Below are 18,927 nucleotides of genomic sequence, written 5' to 3' on the forward strand. Positions count from 1 at the left end.
GATTCGCGGCGGCCGCATTTCGATGAAGGCGAAATGCAAAAACGCCCGTGTGCTTGCGTTGTAGTGCACGTTAAAGAACCCCAGGTGGTCAAAATTAATCCGGAGCCTTCCACTACAGCGTGCCTCATAATCAGAACTGGTTTTGACACGTAAAACCCCAGAAATAGGAAGAAGACCGTAGCGAAATCAAATTTCGGTTTCTCCAAGCTTATAGGAAAAGGACGTTACCCAATACAGCCATGTGCTTGGCGGCTGTGCCTGATAATACCGGGTGTTCAAAACTAAGCTTTATGCTTTTCTTAAAATTAGGCACTGGGAGGCACACGAAGACCACCTGTGCAAATAAGTTATGTGGCCAGGGGGGCACAAAGTGAGATGATAATTATCGCTGTGAGCAGCCCAATTAACTAAAATTGAGCAATTATTTTTTGTCGACTGCAGTAAGTGGGTATGTTTGTAATGAAAACTTAGAGGCAGTCGTGTTTATTACTGCAGTCAATAAAAAGTTAATCATTCAATTTTAGTCAATTCGGCTGCTGACAGCGATAATTATGATCTCACTTTGTGCCCCCCTGGCCACATGACTTATTTGCGCAGGTGGTCTTCACGTGCCTCCCAGTGCCTAATTTTAAGAAAACCATAAAGCTTAACTTTGAACACCTGGTATATCTAGCCTGTATTGTTTCTTAAAATAAAATTTGTGATGATCTGTTGCAGGTTGGTTATTAATGCGTAAGCACGGGTCCGTCTTTGGAGTTCTGTTGGGACACCTTGTTTTCTTTAAGGAGATTCCATGTGTTCGACTGAGACACCTTCGTTTGCTTTGGAGCTCCAACGCAGGAGCCACTACGCTGGTTGTTTACGATATGCGAATCGCCGCGTATGAAGACTCACGACGCCACCTACAAGAAGAACGATGCGGCGTAGTGGCCGAGAGTGCGAGCCAGCGTCTTCATGATTTGTTTCCCACGCGACGCCATCCTTTTACACAAGGCGCGCATCTGCTCCTGTTTCTCTAACCACGCGACGCCATCCTAGGCCCGCGCGCTGGCGTTGGCCGTCACGCTCCCCCACTTCGCAGCCGCTGCTCGAGGCTTCGCCCCGCTCCGCAAAAACGCCCACTCAGATAAACGGATCCGGCGGCTTTGAACCTCCAAAGCTTAATGTACGACAATAAAACTGCAAAGTTACACTGAAAAACTATTAGCGTACTGCGCTCGTACTGGATATTGTCAACGTGTAACTGTGATCACAATGAGTGCTACAGTTAAAAAAAAGTTGCCCATGCGTAGTTCTTAGTTTAGCGGTTAGTTGTCATTATTTATACAGGGTTTGTCCGAAAAGTAATGTCAGTGAGTCGATTAAAAAGAAACTATTGATCGGATCAGTACAACACAATAAAATGTTTCAAAATAGGCTGCTCCTGCGTCGTTACATTGCTTCTAGCGAGATTTCCAATCATCGAAGGCGTCACTGACGGTAGGCCTGCTTAGGAATGTCCTTTATAGCCTTGGTGCAAGCCTCTTCGACTTAGCCAACTGTCGCGAAATTTTGTCCTTTCATGGGAATTTTCAAGCGCAGAAAGAAGAAGCCTGGGAGAAGAAAAGAAGAAATAAACTATATTATAACGAAGAGGTGTCATTACCGGAATTGGCCTCAGTGGTTGTAAGTTTGCCCGCTGCTGCCCCAGGTCCGGATGGAGTTACCACCGCAATGATAAAAGTTTTGTATAAGGAGTATCCTGATGTCTTATTGGCTCTAGTTAATCATTCTATTGAGAAGGCTTGGATACCATTGCAATAGAAACTGGCTAAAGTAATATTATTACTCAAAATCAAGGTAGTGGATATACACTGGAGAACCTTCGGCCTATTTCATTAACGTCAAACCTTGTTAAGCTAATCGAAAGAATAATAAATGTCCGAATCATGAAGTTCGTGAACACCACAGAACTAACTTCTCAGCCCTTTCCAAATTGGTTTTAGACCAGTCATGCCCATCTGGTGTGCGCACGCAGACATAGAAAGTCGAATTCATATTGTACGGCGCCACGGGCGATGTGCTGCACTGGTCACACTAGATATCGCCAAAGCTTATGATAGCGTCGAGCATGCAATATTATTGGATAGAATGAGTGAACTAGATCTCCCACATTACTTTATAAGATGGACAGCCGAGTTTTTGAGGGGGAGAGAATTTTTCTGTGCTAGGACTGGCATCACCTCTAAAAAGTTTACACAGACCAGGGGTGTACCTCAAGGGGCCGTTTTGTCTCCCCTATTTTTCAATATATTACTAAGTGGTATACCTTGTCAGGCTGATGTAAACACATATGTTTACGCAGATGATATTGCATTTTTCGCTTCTGCAGACGACATTCAGTCCCTTTACGGAAAATTGCAAGCTTATCTCTACACACTTGAAAAATGGCTGGAAGGAATTCGCCTATCTCTGAACGTTAACAAGAGTGCGGTGCTGGTCTTTCCGCTAAGTAGTCCAGTGTATTTAACTCTCTGTTATCAGAACAAAGTCATCCCCAAGTTGAACAAACCAAGTACCTTGGGGTGATTTATGACACTAAACTCAATTGGCTACCGCATATTGAGTACATTGCTAAAAAAGGGGGCCGTGCTCTCGGAATAATACGACGGCTGAGCAACAATAGGTCTGGCATGCGAAGAGACACACTACTAATGATATACAGCATGTATTAGAATTTGGGTGTGTTCTGTTCTCTGGAAGTGCCGCGTACAAAATTCGTCCCCTTGTTTTAATAGAACGGGATGCGCTCCGACTCTGCCTTGGCCTCCCCAAATTCGTATTGAACGCTGTGCTTTACCTGGAAGCGCGAGTGCCATCGTTAATGGCTAGATTCAGACTACGAACAGTCCAAACCTTTCTGCGACTGCACGAATCACCTTTCAGAAGACAGCAGACAGTGTTTATAAGTCAGTCCACTTTATTTTAACACGAAAGTGTTTTATGCCGGGGTCCACCAAGACTTCACTGACGTATTTCCGTCACGGAAATACGTCATACAACATAATACAAAGAAAGAAACCAGAAAAACTTCACAAACATGCAAAATTTGGAAATCGAACCCACGACCTCTCGGTCCGCGACGATAGATCGCCGAGCGTTTAACCCATTGCGCCACAAACGCATTTGCAGAGAGCTACACAGACGCGCCTTATATATCTAACACTCCTCCGTGTACCCGCGCTCTTGCTCGGGGCGGTGCCGCCGCCTACGAGCAGAAAAGAGAAGTACTGCATTATGACACTAGACAGTTTTAGTTTAGCGTGGTTACCGGAATAGCGGGCGTACCGGAATAGCGGGATCGAAGTGCGCATGCGCAGAACGCTAACTGACCCATACCGTTTACCGTGCGCACGCTATTTCTCAGAGTTAACGTTACCGTGTTAGCGTGGTGTACGTAGTGTACGTAAAACATGGCGGCGGTCCCGGTCGCCCGCTTCGAACTGAATTTGGCGTTGTTTTTGTAGAATTCACTTCGTTCGTAGCAAATGACTGCGTAAACGGCTTTTGCTTAGTCTCATGCCGCTTCGCCGAGAGAGTGTTATGGCTAATCTTGAGGAATTTTCGAGATCGCTTCTCGTTTCGAACGCGCCTAAGCCTAACGAGAGAAATTTTTTGTGAGATGCGAGCGCCATCGATCGCTAAAGTCGGGAGATAGGCGCGACGACGGCATATGGCCTCTGAGATGGGAGAATTTCGGAGGCTATGGTAGACAGCTTGTACTGCTTGTCTGTTTCGTTGCAGATCGACGGACATGTGAAGTAAAAATACAACGCGCTCCTGGCTTCCATTGCGCTGCCTATCGCACTTTGCGGACGCACACACACATAGAATTAGGTGCCCTGCTGTGTATGCGAAATTCAAAGCGTAATGGAATAGCGTCCCGCACGTAAACTACGCTATCACGCTATACTAAATCTCTCTTTCTGCAAAGTTCGTTTGCGGAACGGTAACGCTATTTCCCGTAACCCCGCTATTACGCTAACGCTAAACTAAAACTGTCTACTAACGCGCACCGACAGTGAACGCTTCGGTGGTCTCAGCACTACGACGCCTCGATGCCAGCATTCGAAGGGACGCTGGCATCAAGAAGCACTACCAACGCCACCTAGGTGGCGTTCACCGTACTCAGCACAGCGGAGCGTGGCCTCCGCAATTAGCTCTGAAAATGTTTCTGAAGTTGATCGCGGAGGCTGCAATTACGACGCGCTGTACGCGCTGATTTGACTCGGTGACGATTCAGTTACGTGCTTTGTCTTGCGCGTTGTATTAGTGTGTCAGTTACGTGCTTCGTCTTTCGCGTTGTGCTAGCGTGTGCAGCGTAGTGCAGCTTCCATATGCACGACGGTTGCTCATGGTCATCGACGTTGGTAGTCGTGATGGAGGAGACGTGCCACCAGGCGTCAGCGTGGGTGCATCAACGCCTAAGGGCGCTTTAGCCACAAAACACCAATAGACATTATATATCAATGTGCAATAAACATTACACTACTTCTGTGAAGACACGTTTCACTTTCGTGTTCTATACCGATTCCTATATAAGAGGGATCAACCACATTTTTTTTAATGTTCACTGGCCCCGTTTTCACACGCCACAGGTGGTTTTTGCGCAGGTAATACTGGAGCCATTGAATGTTAAGCTCTATAATATAACTCCTGCGAAGTCTACTACCCTCTCTCTAGAAATAATTTTTGATAACATCTACCCAAATAATGCAAAACTTTTATCTTCACGAATTCTCAATGCCATGCTGGGTGATCACTTGTGTCATATTCAGACCAATGCTATAATAGCTACAGATGAATCACAGAACCACGAAAAAGGCAGGTGTAGGAATTTTTAGGAGCGAAGCTCCTTATAGCGGCACCCGTTCCGTCCCCGTCGTCGTAGTAGTAGTGTGTAACCAGTCTGAGAAAAATGAGAAAAAAAATTCCGAAGTTGTGTCCGTAGCGCGGAATCGAACAAGGGACCCCTCGCTTCCGAGCGCGCGGCGTTAGCCCACTACGCCACGAAGCGCTTTTTTTTTCTTTATTGCATGGAAATATTAGTACTTATATGCGAAAATTAGTTGTGTTACATATATACATACATGACAAAACAAATCCACACACGCTAGGCAGTCGAATGAAAGTTCAAAAATCGGGTAAACAAACACAAGCGTCCAGATACGAAATCCATTCAGGAACGGGGTCAAAGGTTGCAACAACACTCCGCACTTGAGCAGCCTCTTCTCGAAAGACAGACCTTGTCGAGCGGGGTGGCTCGGCATGTCTGTCGATCATTCGGCTTCTCCATAATGAATACAGTCCTAATAACATAAACAAATCATATGGTGCATTACTGATTGTCTTTTTGAAAGGAAGGAACCGGATACGGTAAGGTGTTAGAGGAAATTCTTTTTTGATAGTTCTTTGTAAAATGTCCCAAAAATAAAATGCATCACGACAAAGAATAAAGCAATGTTCTATTGTCTCAGGTTGGCTGCACAGTCTACAATTTGTATTCCACGGTACATATAATCCTTTCTCATGAAGCCATGTTTTAACTGGCAGAGTGGAAGTGTGCAGCTTAAAGAAGAATGTTTTCGCTGCTGGCGTTATACACATTCGACGAACACGGCAAAGAACATCTTGACCAAATAGAGACAGATATGGGTTTCGATACATAGGTGCAGGGAAAAGGTTATTTACAAGTGCTATATTTAGCGATGTTCGATCAACGCTAAATAAATATTCTAACGTGAATCTGGCTTTTAAAAATGAGATAGTATCCACGAGTTCTTTTAGGAAGCCCCATAACGGCAGTTCTTGAGCAGAGTTGGTCGTGACAAAAAGAAAAGGGAGGTGTGAAGCAAGACGTGTTCTGTTAACTGCAAGGAGGAAAGGATGATGGACATTTTTAAGGTAAAATAATCGCATGACCAATTGTCTCACAAACAAATGCACAAGACTGAGACCTCCCTTCTCAAGTGGAAGAAAAAGATTATCCCTTCTCATGGCTTCCCATGATGACTGCCAAATAAAAGATGCAAATATTCTGTGGAATGCCTGAACATGGACGCGGGAGCAGTGCAATACCTGCAGAACATAAAGAAGCTTAGAAGCCAGGAATATATTGCACGCCTTAGCTCTTGCGAAAATGGAGAAGTCGCGTCCCTGCCAGGTTGTCACCTTTCGACGGATTGTGGTTATCGCGGATGTCCAATGAGGTCCACTATTACGGAAGTTATCGAGAGGCACACCAAGATATCGCAGCGAAGACTGATCCCAATGAATATTCGAGAACACAGAGGGAGTTAGAGCCCACATGCCTAACCAAAACCCCCTACTTTTATCAAAATTTACACTAGCTCCTGCCATTTCACAGAAACGCAAGGTAGTGTTTATTGTCTCAGTAATACTGGGCTTATCGATGCAAAAGAAGGCAATGTCATCCGCATAAGCTAGAACTTTAATTTCTTCATCTGCATACCTGTATCCCTTAATGCTTGAGTTATAAAGCACGCTTAAGCAAAGAGGTTCCAAGTATATTGCGAAAAGTAAAGGCGAGAGCGGACAACCCTGACGGACGGATGACTGTACCTGTATTACACCTGAGAGGGTACGGTTCACAATTAACTTTGTAGTACACCCTTTATAACAAAGTGCTATACCATTATATAATGCATCACCTAACTGCAGATGTCGCAGTAATCGGAACAAAAAACTGTGCTGAACCTTATCAAAGGCTTTGGCGAGGTCAATCTGAAGAAGAGCTACTTGATCCATGCTACCTTCTAAGCACTCAAGGACTGAACGTGCGATATGAATATTTGTTTGTATAGAGCGTCCTCGAATTCCACATGTTTGATGGTCACCAATTTAGCAATTACTGTCTGCAACCTATTTGTAAGTACTTTTGCAAATATTTTATAATCGACGTTACATAATGATATCGGCCTATATCCGTTTACACTCTTTAATACTTCATTATCAGTGCTCTTTGGGATTAGGGTCGTATGGCCCTGATAGAAAGTCGGAGGAAGCTCACCATGTTTATAAGCGTCTTTGAAAACCTGCTCAAGAAAGGGACACAGGAATTCCTGAAATTTTACATAAAACTCGGCACTAAGGCCATCAGGGCCAGGTGTCTTGTTTTTCTGCAGAGTTTCAACAGCAAGCTTAATTTCTTCTCGAGTTATTGGCTCGTCAACGCTGACTCGATCATCATCTTGTAATTGTGGCATAAGAGAAATAAATTGATCGGCTTTTTCTTCGTAATCCTGCTGAAGCGTAACTGCAGTGAAAAGATTTTTATAGTGATCTTCAAATATGGTGATTATCTGCGACGTTTCTGTATATATGGAACCACCAGATTCAATTTGTAATATCTGCTTTGAAAGCGCGTATCGCTTTTCATCACCAAGAGCCCTTTTTGTGGGCTCCTCATCTGTGAAACGAGTTGTGCGTGAACGCACCACTGCTCCTCTGTACGCTTCCGTCTCATATTTCTGTACCTCTGCTCGAACTGTATTTATCTCGTCGCTATACAACCCTGGCTCCTGGCTTTCGAAAGCGTGCAGCTTATGAAGTAGATTATAAAGGTGATGTTTTTCTGCATTTTTTCTTTGAGATAGCTCACATGAAATAGCAATCGCTTCATTTTTTACTCTCTGTTTGAACATTTCCCATTGAGCAAACAGTGGGAGCTGTCGACATTGCGTTATCTCTAGAAGTAATTCTTTCACTTTGTTTACAAATTTTTCCTCTCGTAAAAGTTCTGTGTTAAGTTTCCACAATTCCCAATTTGGAGTAAACTTGCGAAACTTTCTGGGACCCCATGAAACAGACACTAAACAATGGTCTGTGAAAAATATAGGCTTCACGGCGTAGTTGTGAATGTGAGACCAGAGATCCGTCGAAACATACACACGATCAAGTCGAGCATGAGAGACGCCTTGAAAGTGCGTGAACCGCACGCAAGAAGGCGTGTAGGCTCCCACGTCTATTAGATTGTGGTCTTCCACTAATTGCTGAAGCAAAGTTGCACTTGCATCATAACGCTTTGTTAGGTATGAATGGTCTCTATGATCACAAACACAGTTAAAGTCTCCCAAAACTACCAAATCTCTGTCAGTGTCTAGGAACGGAGCAAGAGACAGAAAGAAAGCCTTCCTGTCGCTCACTTTTAGGGGAGCATAGACACAAATAAACCGCCAATTACGGGAACGAAAAGAGAGGTCACAACATAGAAAGCGTCCTTCCCCATCAACACGTAGCGACAATGAAGCGTGATTCAACTGCTTTCTAACTAACAAAAAGCACCCAGCGGAAGCACCACACGCTTGGCTAACACACACCTCATAATCTGGTTGAAAAATTTGCAGCGCAAGGTTAGCATCGGTAGCAGAGGAAATCTTGGTCTCTTGCACTGCACCAACATCAATTTCATGCTGCCTAAGCACATGGAGTAACTGCTGCTGACGCCGTATACTCCGCAGCCCACGCACGTTGAGTGTCGCTACACATAAGGGGAGCGTGAAGGCGGTAGCCATTTTGCTCACCTAAAGCTTTTGTTCTTCATCACCCTTGGCCACAGGTAAATCTGTGGTCTTGCTCCCTTTGCACTTCTTTATAGCACTCTCCTTACTTCGCTGACAAAACCGCCGCGGCACACCATCACCAGGGGAGGGAACCCGTTGAGCACTAGAAGGCACACTCTCGGGTGCCTGTACTGCACTCCCCGTTGTTTCATCGTTGCACGGTGCCGGACGCTTCCTCGCTTGACTGCTGTCCATCGCCTCTTCTTCCTTGTCGCCATCGGGGGGCTTTTCTTTAAGGTTTTCTAGGTCATGTGTGCAAACCGAGTTATTGCCAGTAGCTTCGCTTGGGATGCTGTGGCTGCTCGGCATTGGCTCTGGAGACTCCTGTTCTTCGTCCCTGATGCCGCCTGTGGCTTCTCCGGTAGCATCGACTATCTCTGTAGCATCCATGAGATGGTCCAGTTGGGGCTCTTCTGCGCTGTGTTGCCCAGAACGAAGCTTATTGGCATAGGTCGATACACAGGCGTCCACCGAGTGGCCAAATCGGTGGCACTGCAAGCACCTCGGCGTTCTGCATTGTCGATGGACATGTCCCACACGCTTGCAACGAAGGCACAGCGGAGGCCTGCCGGGGATAAGTACCAGGCACTGGTGTCCATAAATGGACATAATGTGTGGTATTGAGCTTACGGTGACAGTATCTTTGAGCACCAAGGAAACCTCCCGGTTTGTCGTCACCCACTGTTCCATACCAGTGCATCTCCACACCTCTCTCTCGACAGACTTCACCTGACCGTACGCCTGGAACGCCTCTTCAACCCGTCGAGCTTCAAGGTGAGGCGGAAGCCAGAGTAACTTGAGCTTGATATTTTTAGTCTCCGGATCTATCACCATGCACTTCAGTCCTTTGACACGGAGCTCACCACAGGCGACGAGTTTATGTTTCGCCGCACTACTAGCGCAGGTAACCATCCATACATGGCTCATCTGATACTGTCCTACACCTATAATATCTGCAGTATCCACTACTTCAAGCAGAGCGTCTCGGAAGTCAGGAGCACGGTATGGTCTGCCACTCAAGTCCGCATGAAGAAAAATGGAATTCAGCACATCGTTACCGGTTGGTAGACGCGGGAGGACAACTTTGTAGCTTGCATCTTCATTCAGAAACGGAGTCGACGATCCTCGGCCTGAGGCCGATACGCTGTTTGCAGCAGAGAGCATTCCAAGCACAGCCGTTCCACTCGGCTTCCACGAAGCGCACGTAGACACACGCACCACGATGGCAATAAATACCCAACATTAACGAAAGGCCGCGTTTCTAGCGCGTTTCTAACGCGTTTGTGCTAGCGCGTTACGGCCCGTGTAAGAAGCTGGTGTAAGACGCTGTGGCCTCTCCGCCTTGCCATGTTTTGAGGCAACAACAACAACAACCTTCAACGCGTTTCGAACGCGCTGCCCAAGGCGGTGGCAAGTCAAGTTCAAGTCGAGGAGCGTTTATGAATACGGGGGGTATACTCTCTCAGCAGTCATGTGATGGCGTCGGCAAACGCGGTGCACGTTCCGGCATGTGTAAATGGCTGCGTAAGACGCTGTGGCCGCTCCCCCTTACTAGAGAGTACTGCACGTTTCTAACGCGTTTGTGCTAGCGTCCCCTTAAGCGGGATATCCGATGATTCCCTCCGGAGCTTCGCCCACTCATCATCATTCACCCCGTGGATATGCTGTGATTTTTAGCGATTGGTCCTATTCGATTAGACTTCCAGATTTTACTCCTATATACACAGCGGAATTCTTAGCTGTGGTTTTAGGATTACGGAAGTTGAACCCCTCTCATTCATCAGTTGCTATTATCACCGACTCACTCTCTCTATGTTCATCGCTTACAACGCGTAGTGACTCAAAAATTTTGCAAGAGTTGCATCTTTTAGCTCCGTCTCATTTGAGTTTGCTTCGCTGAATTTGGGTGCCGGGGCACGCAGGTTTGCCTTTGAATGAGTGTGCAGATTCATTAGAAAAGGCTTCCCTGGGGGGTCCTTTAGTACCTGCCGTTCCCCCAACTTCCTATATCACTGCCGCTAGGTTTAGGAGATTAACAATGATGAGTGAGATATATAATTCTAGTATGGCTTCGCATTCTGACTACCACCATATACTATTCCCTTGGAATCGTAAATTCTGCCCAACACGAAAATGAGAGATTACACTAACCAGGATACGTTGCCGCATCCCGACACTAAATTTCTATACACACAGGGCTGGTTTGGCGGCATCTCCTTTGTGTATACAGTGCGGCGAACAAGAAACTATTGATCACTTTCTCCTTGCTTGCCGACGATTCTCCTCAGTAAGGAAAAGGGTGCTTGAGGACCCTTTAAACAAACTTAGCCTCAGTATGAACGCTCCCGTCTTGCTTTCGTTTGGAGCTTCCACATTGGGGTACAGCCACCAGAATGTTTGCACTGCAATGCAAAACTTTATCGTTAATTCGAATCGACTGCCTTCCTAAAATAGTCAATTATAATAAGTAATTAGAACACCAACCAGAATTCATCTTCCTTTTTTCTTTCTTTTTATCTTTTTCTAATTTTTTAAAATCCATTTTCTCCAATCCGCTCAATTCTTGGCCGATCCCCCACGGTGGGTATGTGCCATTTGTACTGTGGATCATCATCATCATCATTATCATCCTCATCATAACGTGAAAGGATGAATGTGGTTGGGGCCCTTAGTCCAGGGCCCCAATGGCTGCCGCCACCACCCTTGCTCGTCGGGTAGCCACGTCAGGACTGTAGGGCGGCTGGGGAACCGTTGGCATCTTTCAATGGGCCAGGAAGCGGGTCACGAGGAAGGCGGTGCAGGCTGCATGGTGCGTTGTCATGGTGAAGTTTCCAATCTCCCCCGATATAAGGCCGGGTACGATAAATCCTTCGTTTGAGTCGCTTGAGCACTTTCACGTAGAATTTGGCGTTCACGGTTGTGTCATGGGGTACAAACTCATGGTGGACAAGGCCACTGATGTCAAAGAACACAATCAGCATGGTCTTGACCTTTGACTTGCTAATTCTGGCCTTCTTGGGGCGAGGGGTCGCCGAGCTGTGCCACTTGGCACTTTGCCTTTTTGTTTCGGGGTCGTATTCAAACACCCAAGTCTTGTCACCTGTCATGACATTGTGCAAAACGTGGGGGTCACTTTCGCCCAAGTTCCAAACCTCCTGGCACTTTTCAACTCGGTTCGATTGTTGGTCATCCATTGACATTTTGCGCAAGATCTTCCCGCACACTTTTCGCATCTGAATATTATTCGTCAAAATCTTGTGAACGGTACATTTTGGAATGTTCACTGTCTGTGCCACTAAACGGACACTCAAACGATGGTCTGAGTACAAAAGATCTCTCGCACGCGTCACATTATCGTCGGGGATGGTCGTTGATGGCGGTACAGCGCGGGCTTCATCACTGACCTCTTCACAACCTTCTAAAAAGGCCTTGTGCTCCCGGTAAACTTGACGTTGTGACAAACAATTATCACCAAAAGCTGTCTTTATAATAATAGTCTGCAGACTTTCCGAGTTTCACACACAGGTTCGTCACAGGTTTGTCGCGGAACCGATGACACCCCAAGGGGCAACTAAGTTGATCAGGCGTGAAGGCACTCGCGCGGACATCGGCGTGCTTGGAAAAAGGGACGCCGCCTCGTTCATTCGACGCCACCGACGGGAAGAGTAAGGCACCGCCGGCGCCAGGAGGTCGAGGTGTTCATGATAAAAAATAACTACGGCAACTTCGCAACACCACACCCCGACGGAATAGAACTAAGCTTGTGAGAGAGCTAGCTTTACTTCCACATGGCTGATATCACTCGTACTCAGTAAAAATGCTTTTCAAGAATGCTAGTGGCCATATTTTTTGCGACACGGCAGTCCCCCTGTCAGCGAGGGGGCGATGCGGAAATCTGAGGGGGGGGGGGGGTCAGGACATCCGGACATCCCCCCTGGATCCGCGCCTGCCAGTAACAGTCAACGAGCCTTGGTTCACAGCCACTATCACCAGCCTACAAAAGGCGGTACGCGGCACAGTCTCTCTGGGGCGTGGAACCGGCAGTGCTATGTCAGTGCCGCTCACGCACGTTCTGATTCTCGTGCAGGTTAGTGAATGTTTACCTTGTAAAAAATTTGCCATTCTTATCCTGCCGGTTCCACCCCGTATTCTGTATAACTAACTGTGTACGAATGCACTCCGATGCCAGAAACCGCTCATGGCGTCGCATTTTGTTGTTGCGTCATTTTGCCTTTTATTGCTTATTGTTGATACTCTGTGGTGACATTGAAGTGAATCCCGGCCCTGACACTGATGCGACACTACAGAAAATTTTGGATGGGCAAACCGTGATTGTTCGAAAGCTTAATACTATTGAGATGAATCAAGCGGGAGAGAAGGCAGCTATGAATGATTTGACTGCATGTGTGTCGTCAATAGAAGGAAAAATGTCAGTATTGGTAAACTTAGAATCCGGCATTACGGAGTGTACCTCACACTATGATACACAGCACACGGCGATACAGTTGCTCCAAAATAAGATTGATGATCTTGAAAATCGTAGTAGGCAGCATAACCTAGTGTTATACGGCATACCTGATACAAATGTTCACGAATCTTGGTCAACATCTAAATCACTTCTGAAAGAAGTATGCTCGACAAAATTACAAGGTAACCCTGAATTGATAGAAAAAGCCCATCGACTTGGAAAATTTCGAGAAGGAAAAACGCGATCTTTGATCACAAGGTTTGGGTCACTGAAAGAAAAGCACTTGATTTTAAGAAAGTCCAAGAATTTGAAAGATACAGGTGTGAGTCTGTCGGAAGACTTTTCCGAGCCAGTGCGCAAGAGAAGCAGAAATTGGAGGCGGTTCGCTCAGGAACATAAAAGCAAGGACGCACATGTGCAACTAAGCATGACATCCTTTACATAGACGGCATCAAGTACATCTATGATGATCCTTCAGCCAAGGTTGTGCCGTGCAAATGACCCAATAAATCCTTGTCGACCTAACTTTCTTTTTTGGTAGTCAACTGTAGGAGCATTAAAAACAAAGTTGATGTTTTTGATAACTTAGTGAGCTTGGTCAAACGAAGTGTAATTATTGGTACCGAATCATGGCTCGATGAAGACGTAGCGAGCTCTGAAGTATTTCCTGATAACTTTACTTGTTATACACTTTTCCAGCGGCACTCTCGAACCAGCGAGCCGCAAGCCGATTTTTGCCGCCTGGTGATGAGAGTAGCAGGCTTGTGAGCAACGCCTCCTTCCTCTGGGCTGTTGCTGGAGCGTGTTCCCCGTTCACGTTATGTGGTGGCTCTTCAATGCGTGCGCTGTTTTGCTGTTTTTGTGAAACATTGAAATGTCGTTCAAGAACAGTCAATCAACAGGGCATCACTGCGTTGTTTACGGCTGCAGTTATAACCAGAAGAAGAGGAACGCTGCAAGAAAAGAGCTCTGAGGCACGCACAACGTGTTGCAAGAGGTGTGCGGATGCAACGTGTATTTGCTGCATCGGTTTCCCGCTGACGCCGATTTGAAAAGACAGTGGGTCGCTGCAGTCAACAGAAAAGATTTTGTGCCGTCGCCCTCATCACGTGTATGTTCTGCGCATTTTGTTGACGGCAAGCGCACCGATCTAAACCCCGTGCCGATGCTTCGCCTCGGATACGAAAGAAAGGTAAGACTTGGTAAAGCACATGGCAGTCGAAGCGTCTCTTACTGGATGATGCAAAATTACTCATTATAGGTACTCAAAGGACGAAGACGTGTGTGCACGACGGTCCACAGTTAAAGAAAAAGGTATTACGAGGCTTCTTAGCGACCGAACCGTTAGTAATTGGTGGTGCTTTTTCAGAGGACAGCTGAGAACGTAGCACCAGCCTCACCATTAGGCATTCACAATCTCGTGTAATTTCTTGTTAACGCCGTAATTGCGAGACGACGTTTTCTATCGTACGCTTACAGGATGACACCTCCAGCGAAGGGCTGCGTTTGCTCTGTGCTGCCGCTTCTATGAAGCTATGTACACGGAAAGTTGTCTCGGAAGGCTACTTTCATGCCAGTTGCGAGCGGGCAGCTGCCGCCAATGAACCAACATATGGGCTAGCGAGTAAATGCAGGATTTCTCCACAACATCGCACCGCGCTCGCTTGTTCACTTTTCATTTGTACTACCGACGTCCCAAGAGACGAGGGGGAGGCGGTGATGGAAAAACTGCCGCTCATCCAACCGTGCTTATGACGAATGACTACTGCATTTACTAGTCATCTCGCACGCTCAGTGCATCAGTCACCGCACTTGTGCGAGCACGACGTTGCAAGCGCTTGCAACTGTCATGTTTTGCAAATCACTGCCCTCGCCTCTGCTGCGCAGCGTTTCGATCTATTATTCAGCATCATTGTTAGTGGGGCCTGACGTTTAGTTGTTTGTATGTTGCATTTTCATTGCATGGGCAGAAATGCTATAGAAAATGTGCGATGATACTGGCGAATAAATATACGCGTGTATTTGTGTATAAATACAAATTACCAGAGGTAGCACTTCAAGAAGACTTCATTTATTTTGTCGACATTTCTGTTGGAACCAGACCATTTTCATAAAAAAACGTCGGGCTCTGACCGACACGCTGATGAAATAAAATGGAGTGTTCTTGAAATGCTACCTATGATGCTAATCTTCTTGTGGCAAGAAAAGACACACACACACACTCGCACGTATTTGACATTGGACGTGGTATGCTCCTAACTGTGGTACGACATTTCTGTCGAAGGCAATGCATTCAAAGCACTATATTCATATTGCTGCAGATGCCTGCGGAAGCTCACGCTGCTCCTTCTGAGGAGCAGGACTCGGGCAGTGAGCAGCAAGGTTTTCACGACAGAAGTGGTGAATGCCAGAAGCAGCATGTAAGTGTAAATGCTTCATCACTGGCTGTGGTAATACACACACAGACAAGGATATAGACACAACGGGCGCAAAGTCACAACTGTTTTATTGGACATGACGAAATGCACTTTTATTGTCTTCATGAAACACACACACCTCCGGCAGCAGACACGAATAACTATGAGAAAAAAACTAGATAAACATATTCAACAGTCCTATGTCATTTAAACAAAACAAACAAAGCAATGCATTCAAAGCACTGTTTTCATATTGCTGCAGATGCCTGCGCAAGCTCACGCTGCTCCTTCTGAGGAGCAGGACTCGGGCAGTGAGCCGCAAGGTTTTCACGACAGAAGTGGTGAATGCCAGAAGCAGCATGTAAGTGTAAATGCTTCATGACTGGCTGTGGTAATACACACACGGACAAGAAGGATATAGACACAACGGGCGCAAAGTCACAACTGTTTTATTGGACATGACGAAATGCACTTTTATTGTCTTCATGAAACGTACACACCTCCAGCAGCAGACACGAATAACTATGAAAATAAACTAGATAAACATATTCAACAGTCCTATGTCATCTAAACCAAACAAACAAAACCTAGAGGAAACTCGAAACAAACTTGACGCTGACGTCACACATCTGTAGCAGGATTTCTACACGTGCTCCGCAAGAAAACGAATTCCTTATCGGACATTGCGAGTCACAGAAGTGACACACTTATCTCCCATATTTCTTATATGGAAGGCTTCAATGAATTCCCCATTTATTTTTTGTTGGTCTGTCGAAATAATCTCTGTGTCTGTGAACATTGATGTGTAGCCATATGAACTACAATAACACGGGAATTGTGTCCCTTAGCCTGGTGTTGCGGAGTCATGCTCCTGAGCCTGGGTTGTTACAACACTGCATTACGTAGTTCAGCACGCACACATCTGGTCGCTCATTGTAGTTCATGCGGCTGCTCACCATTGTTTCCAGTCGCAAAGATTCTGTCAACAGACCGGCAAAAAATAAACGGGGGAAGTAATTGAAGCCTTCCATATTAGAAATATGGGAGAGAAGTGTCCGAGTCCGGCGTCCATCACGTTGTGCGATAAGGAATTTAATTACTTGCGGAGCACGTGTAGAAATCCTGCGACAGATGTGTGACGTCAGCCACAAGTTTGTTAAGAGTTTCCTTTGGGTTTTGTTTGTATTGCTTAAGTGACATAGGACTATTGAATATGTTTATCTAGTTTTTTCTCAGAGTTATTCGTGTCCACCGCCGGGGGTGTCTGTGTTTCAAGAAGATAATGAAAGTGCATTTCGTCGTGTCCAATAAAACAGTTGCGAGTTTGCACCCGTGGTGTCTATTTATTTCTTGTCCATGTGTGTATTGCGCAGCCAGTCATGAATCAGTACCAACTCACCCAATTGTCAGTACTGTTGTAAATGCTGTGGCATGTATATTTGTATTATACCGGTAGTGCATGTGTGTCACATCCAAAAATAATTGTTTCAGGAGCAAGAGGAAAATGCAACCCTGCCTGCTGCGGATGCCATCTTGCATCTTTGCCACGTTACACTGGCCCCACCTGTACGTATCTTACACTCAACATGGTAGGCTGGCAACTGTGGTACCACATCTAAGGTGAGAGTAATGCATTCAAAGCATTGTTTTCATATTACTGCAGATTCCTGCAGAAGCTCGCGCTGCCTCTGCTGAGGAGCAGGACACAGGCACTGACATGCAAGACTTCAATGACACAAGTGGTGAACGCCAGAAGCATCATGTAAGTCTAAATGCTGTGGAGTGTATATGTGTATGTATACCTAAAACACATGTGTTTAATGAAAACCAGGAGATAATGAAGCCAAAAAATGTGAAGGGGCACGTTAATTGTACTTTTTAAATGTATTGTAGTAATTGTGACACAGATGTGAAGCAAGTGAAGTGGATGAAAAGACAACTTCCCACTGGCAGGGACCAAACCTGCAACCTTTGGATATCGTGCCTGATTCTCGACTAATTGAGCTACAGCGGTGGTCATCCTCTCGTAAAGTTTATCGGGTATTTATGTGCATGCAAATCTGGGTGTGTTGTTCGAGTGCTGGCAAAGAAAGAGTGTACAGTTGTCCTGTGTATAACCTGTACATACCTGATAGTGTATTATCCACTGACAGCAACTCCTGCATGGTAGACACACTTATGTATACTATTACAAATATGTGTGTGTTTATCATTGTTTGTTCAGCCTCACCATATACTCAATACAAAGAACCTGCAGGGTTCTGAAGCTTATGTTTCTTTGCCTGCAGGTGCAAACACGTGACCAGTGGACACAGTGGGAAGCCAACCCGTATGACGACCACACATATGTCCAGTATCTGCCCATTGGATTCAGGGGAAAATCATTTGCTGAGTCTTTAACTGGAGATGATATCATATTTTATACTGGCGTATCCCAGATAGTGTTTCAAAAGCTTGTGAAAGCGGTGTCTGCTTTGGCAAAGAAGCCAAGTGCCCTAACACGTGCTGACCAATTAATAATGTGTCTAATGAGGCTTCGCCTTGGGCTGCTGCATGGACACCTTGCACGAATTTTCAAGGTGTCTGTGTCGACTGTCAGCAACAACGTTTTATACATGCTGGATTTGCTCAGCAAAATCATGAAGAACGTTGTTATATGGCTGCCGAAATCGTGCATACAGAACAGCATGCCGCAGTCCTTTGTGGAAAACAAGCATGATGACACAACATGCATCCTGGATTGTACTGAAGTGTTTCTGCAGCGTCCAAAAAAGCTGATGGCAAGGGCACAAACATACAGCAGTTAGAAAGCTCACAATACTGTAAAATTCCTTGTAGCAATTGCCCCAAACGGGTTCATTATGTTCGTGTCCAAAGCTTACGGAGGGCGTGCCTCGGACAAATTCATATCAAATGACAGTGGCATCAGTCACTACCTTGGACATGGTGATGTTGTGATGGCGGACCGAGGCTTCGCGCTCACAGACGAGATGCAAATTCAAGGTGTACGACTGAACACACCAGCATTCACTAAAGGTACCTGGCCATTATTTATCATTCTTGTTCTATGCTGTTGATTAAAGCTAATGTGCCCTGCTGAATCAAAGGGTTGACTTAAAATATAACGCCTTAATTCATTAGACTTCTGTTACCGGTGCAGCCTAGTAAAGATAGCACAGCAAGCTAGTGTAACGTTTTCTTTGCCTCAGCATGTTCACCTTTTCAGACCACGAGCATTGTACCTTTTTAGTGTCCGCTGCATCCATATGCGCCGACCATTTTTTTTTGTGTGTGTGCTGCATGTGTTTAGGTAGAGTTACACTGTTTTCACCCTTTAAGTGGCTCATTGAGTGTGGGATAAGGAGGGATAATGCCCAACTTACCTCTGAGGCCCATATCACGGCTATTACTTGCTTCACCG

At 45.8% G+C, this 18,927-nt stretch overlaps 1 protein-coding gene and 1 pseudogene across 1 annotated transcript; one reads left to right on the forward strand and one right to left on the reverse strand.

Moving 5' to 3' along the window:
• Window positions 1–8,565: 8,565 nt before the first annotated feature.
• LOC125941507 (uncharacterized) lies at window positions 8,566–9,785 on the reverse strand. Its single transcript, XM_049658925.1, has one exon. It carries the CDS (start codon window positions 9,783–9,785, stop codon window positions 8,583–8,585), a length of 1,203 nt encoding a protein of 400 aa, XP_049514882.1. The 3' UTR covers window positions 8,566–8,582.
• A 7,568-nt stretch (window positions 9,786–17,353) lies between these two features.
• LOC125941574 (uncharacterized) lies at window positions 17,354–18,621 on the forward strand (annotated as a pseudogene).
• The last annotated feature ends 306 nt before the right edge of the window (window positions 18,622–18,927 follow it).

The sequence above is a fragment of the Dermacentor silvarum genome, chromosome 11, assembly GCF_013339745.2.
Source record: "Dermacentor silvarum isolate Dsil-2018 chromosome 11, BIME_Dsil_1.4, whole genome shotgun sequence".
Taxonomy (NCBI): domain Eukaryota; kingdom Metazoa; phylum Arthropoda; class Arachnida; order Ixodida; family Ixodidae; genus Dermacentor; species Dermacentor silvarum.

Coding starts and splice junctions, on each gene's coding strand:
- LOC125941507 (XM_049658925.1), bottom strand. CDS start 9,785: ATGCTCTCTGCTGCAAACAGCGTATCGGCCTCAGGCCGAGGATCGTCG.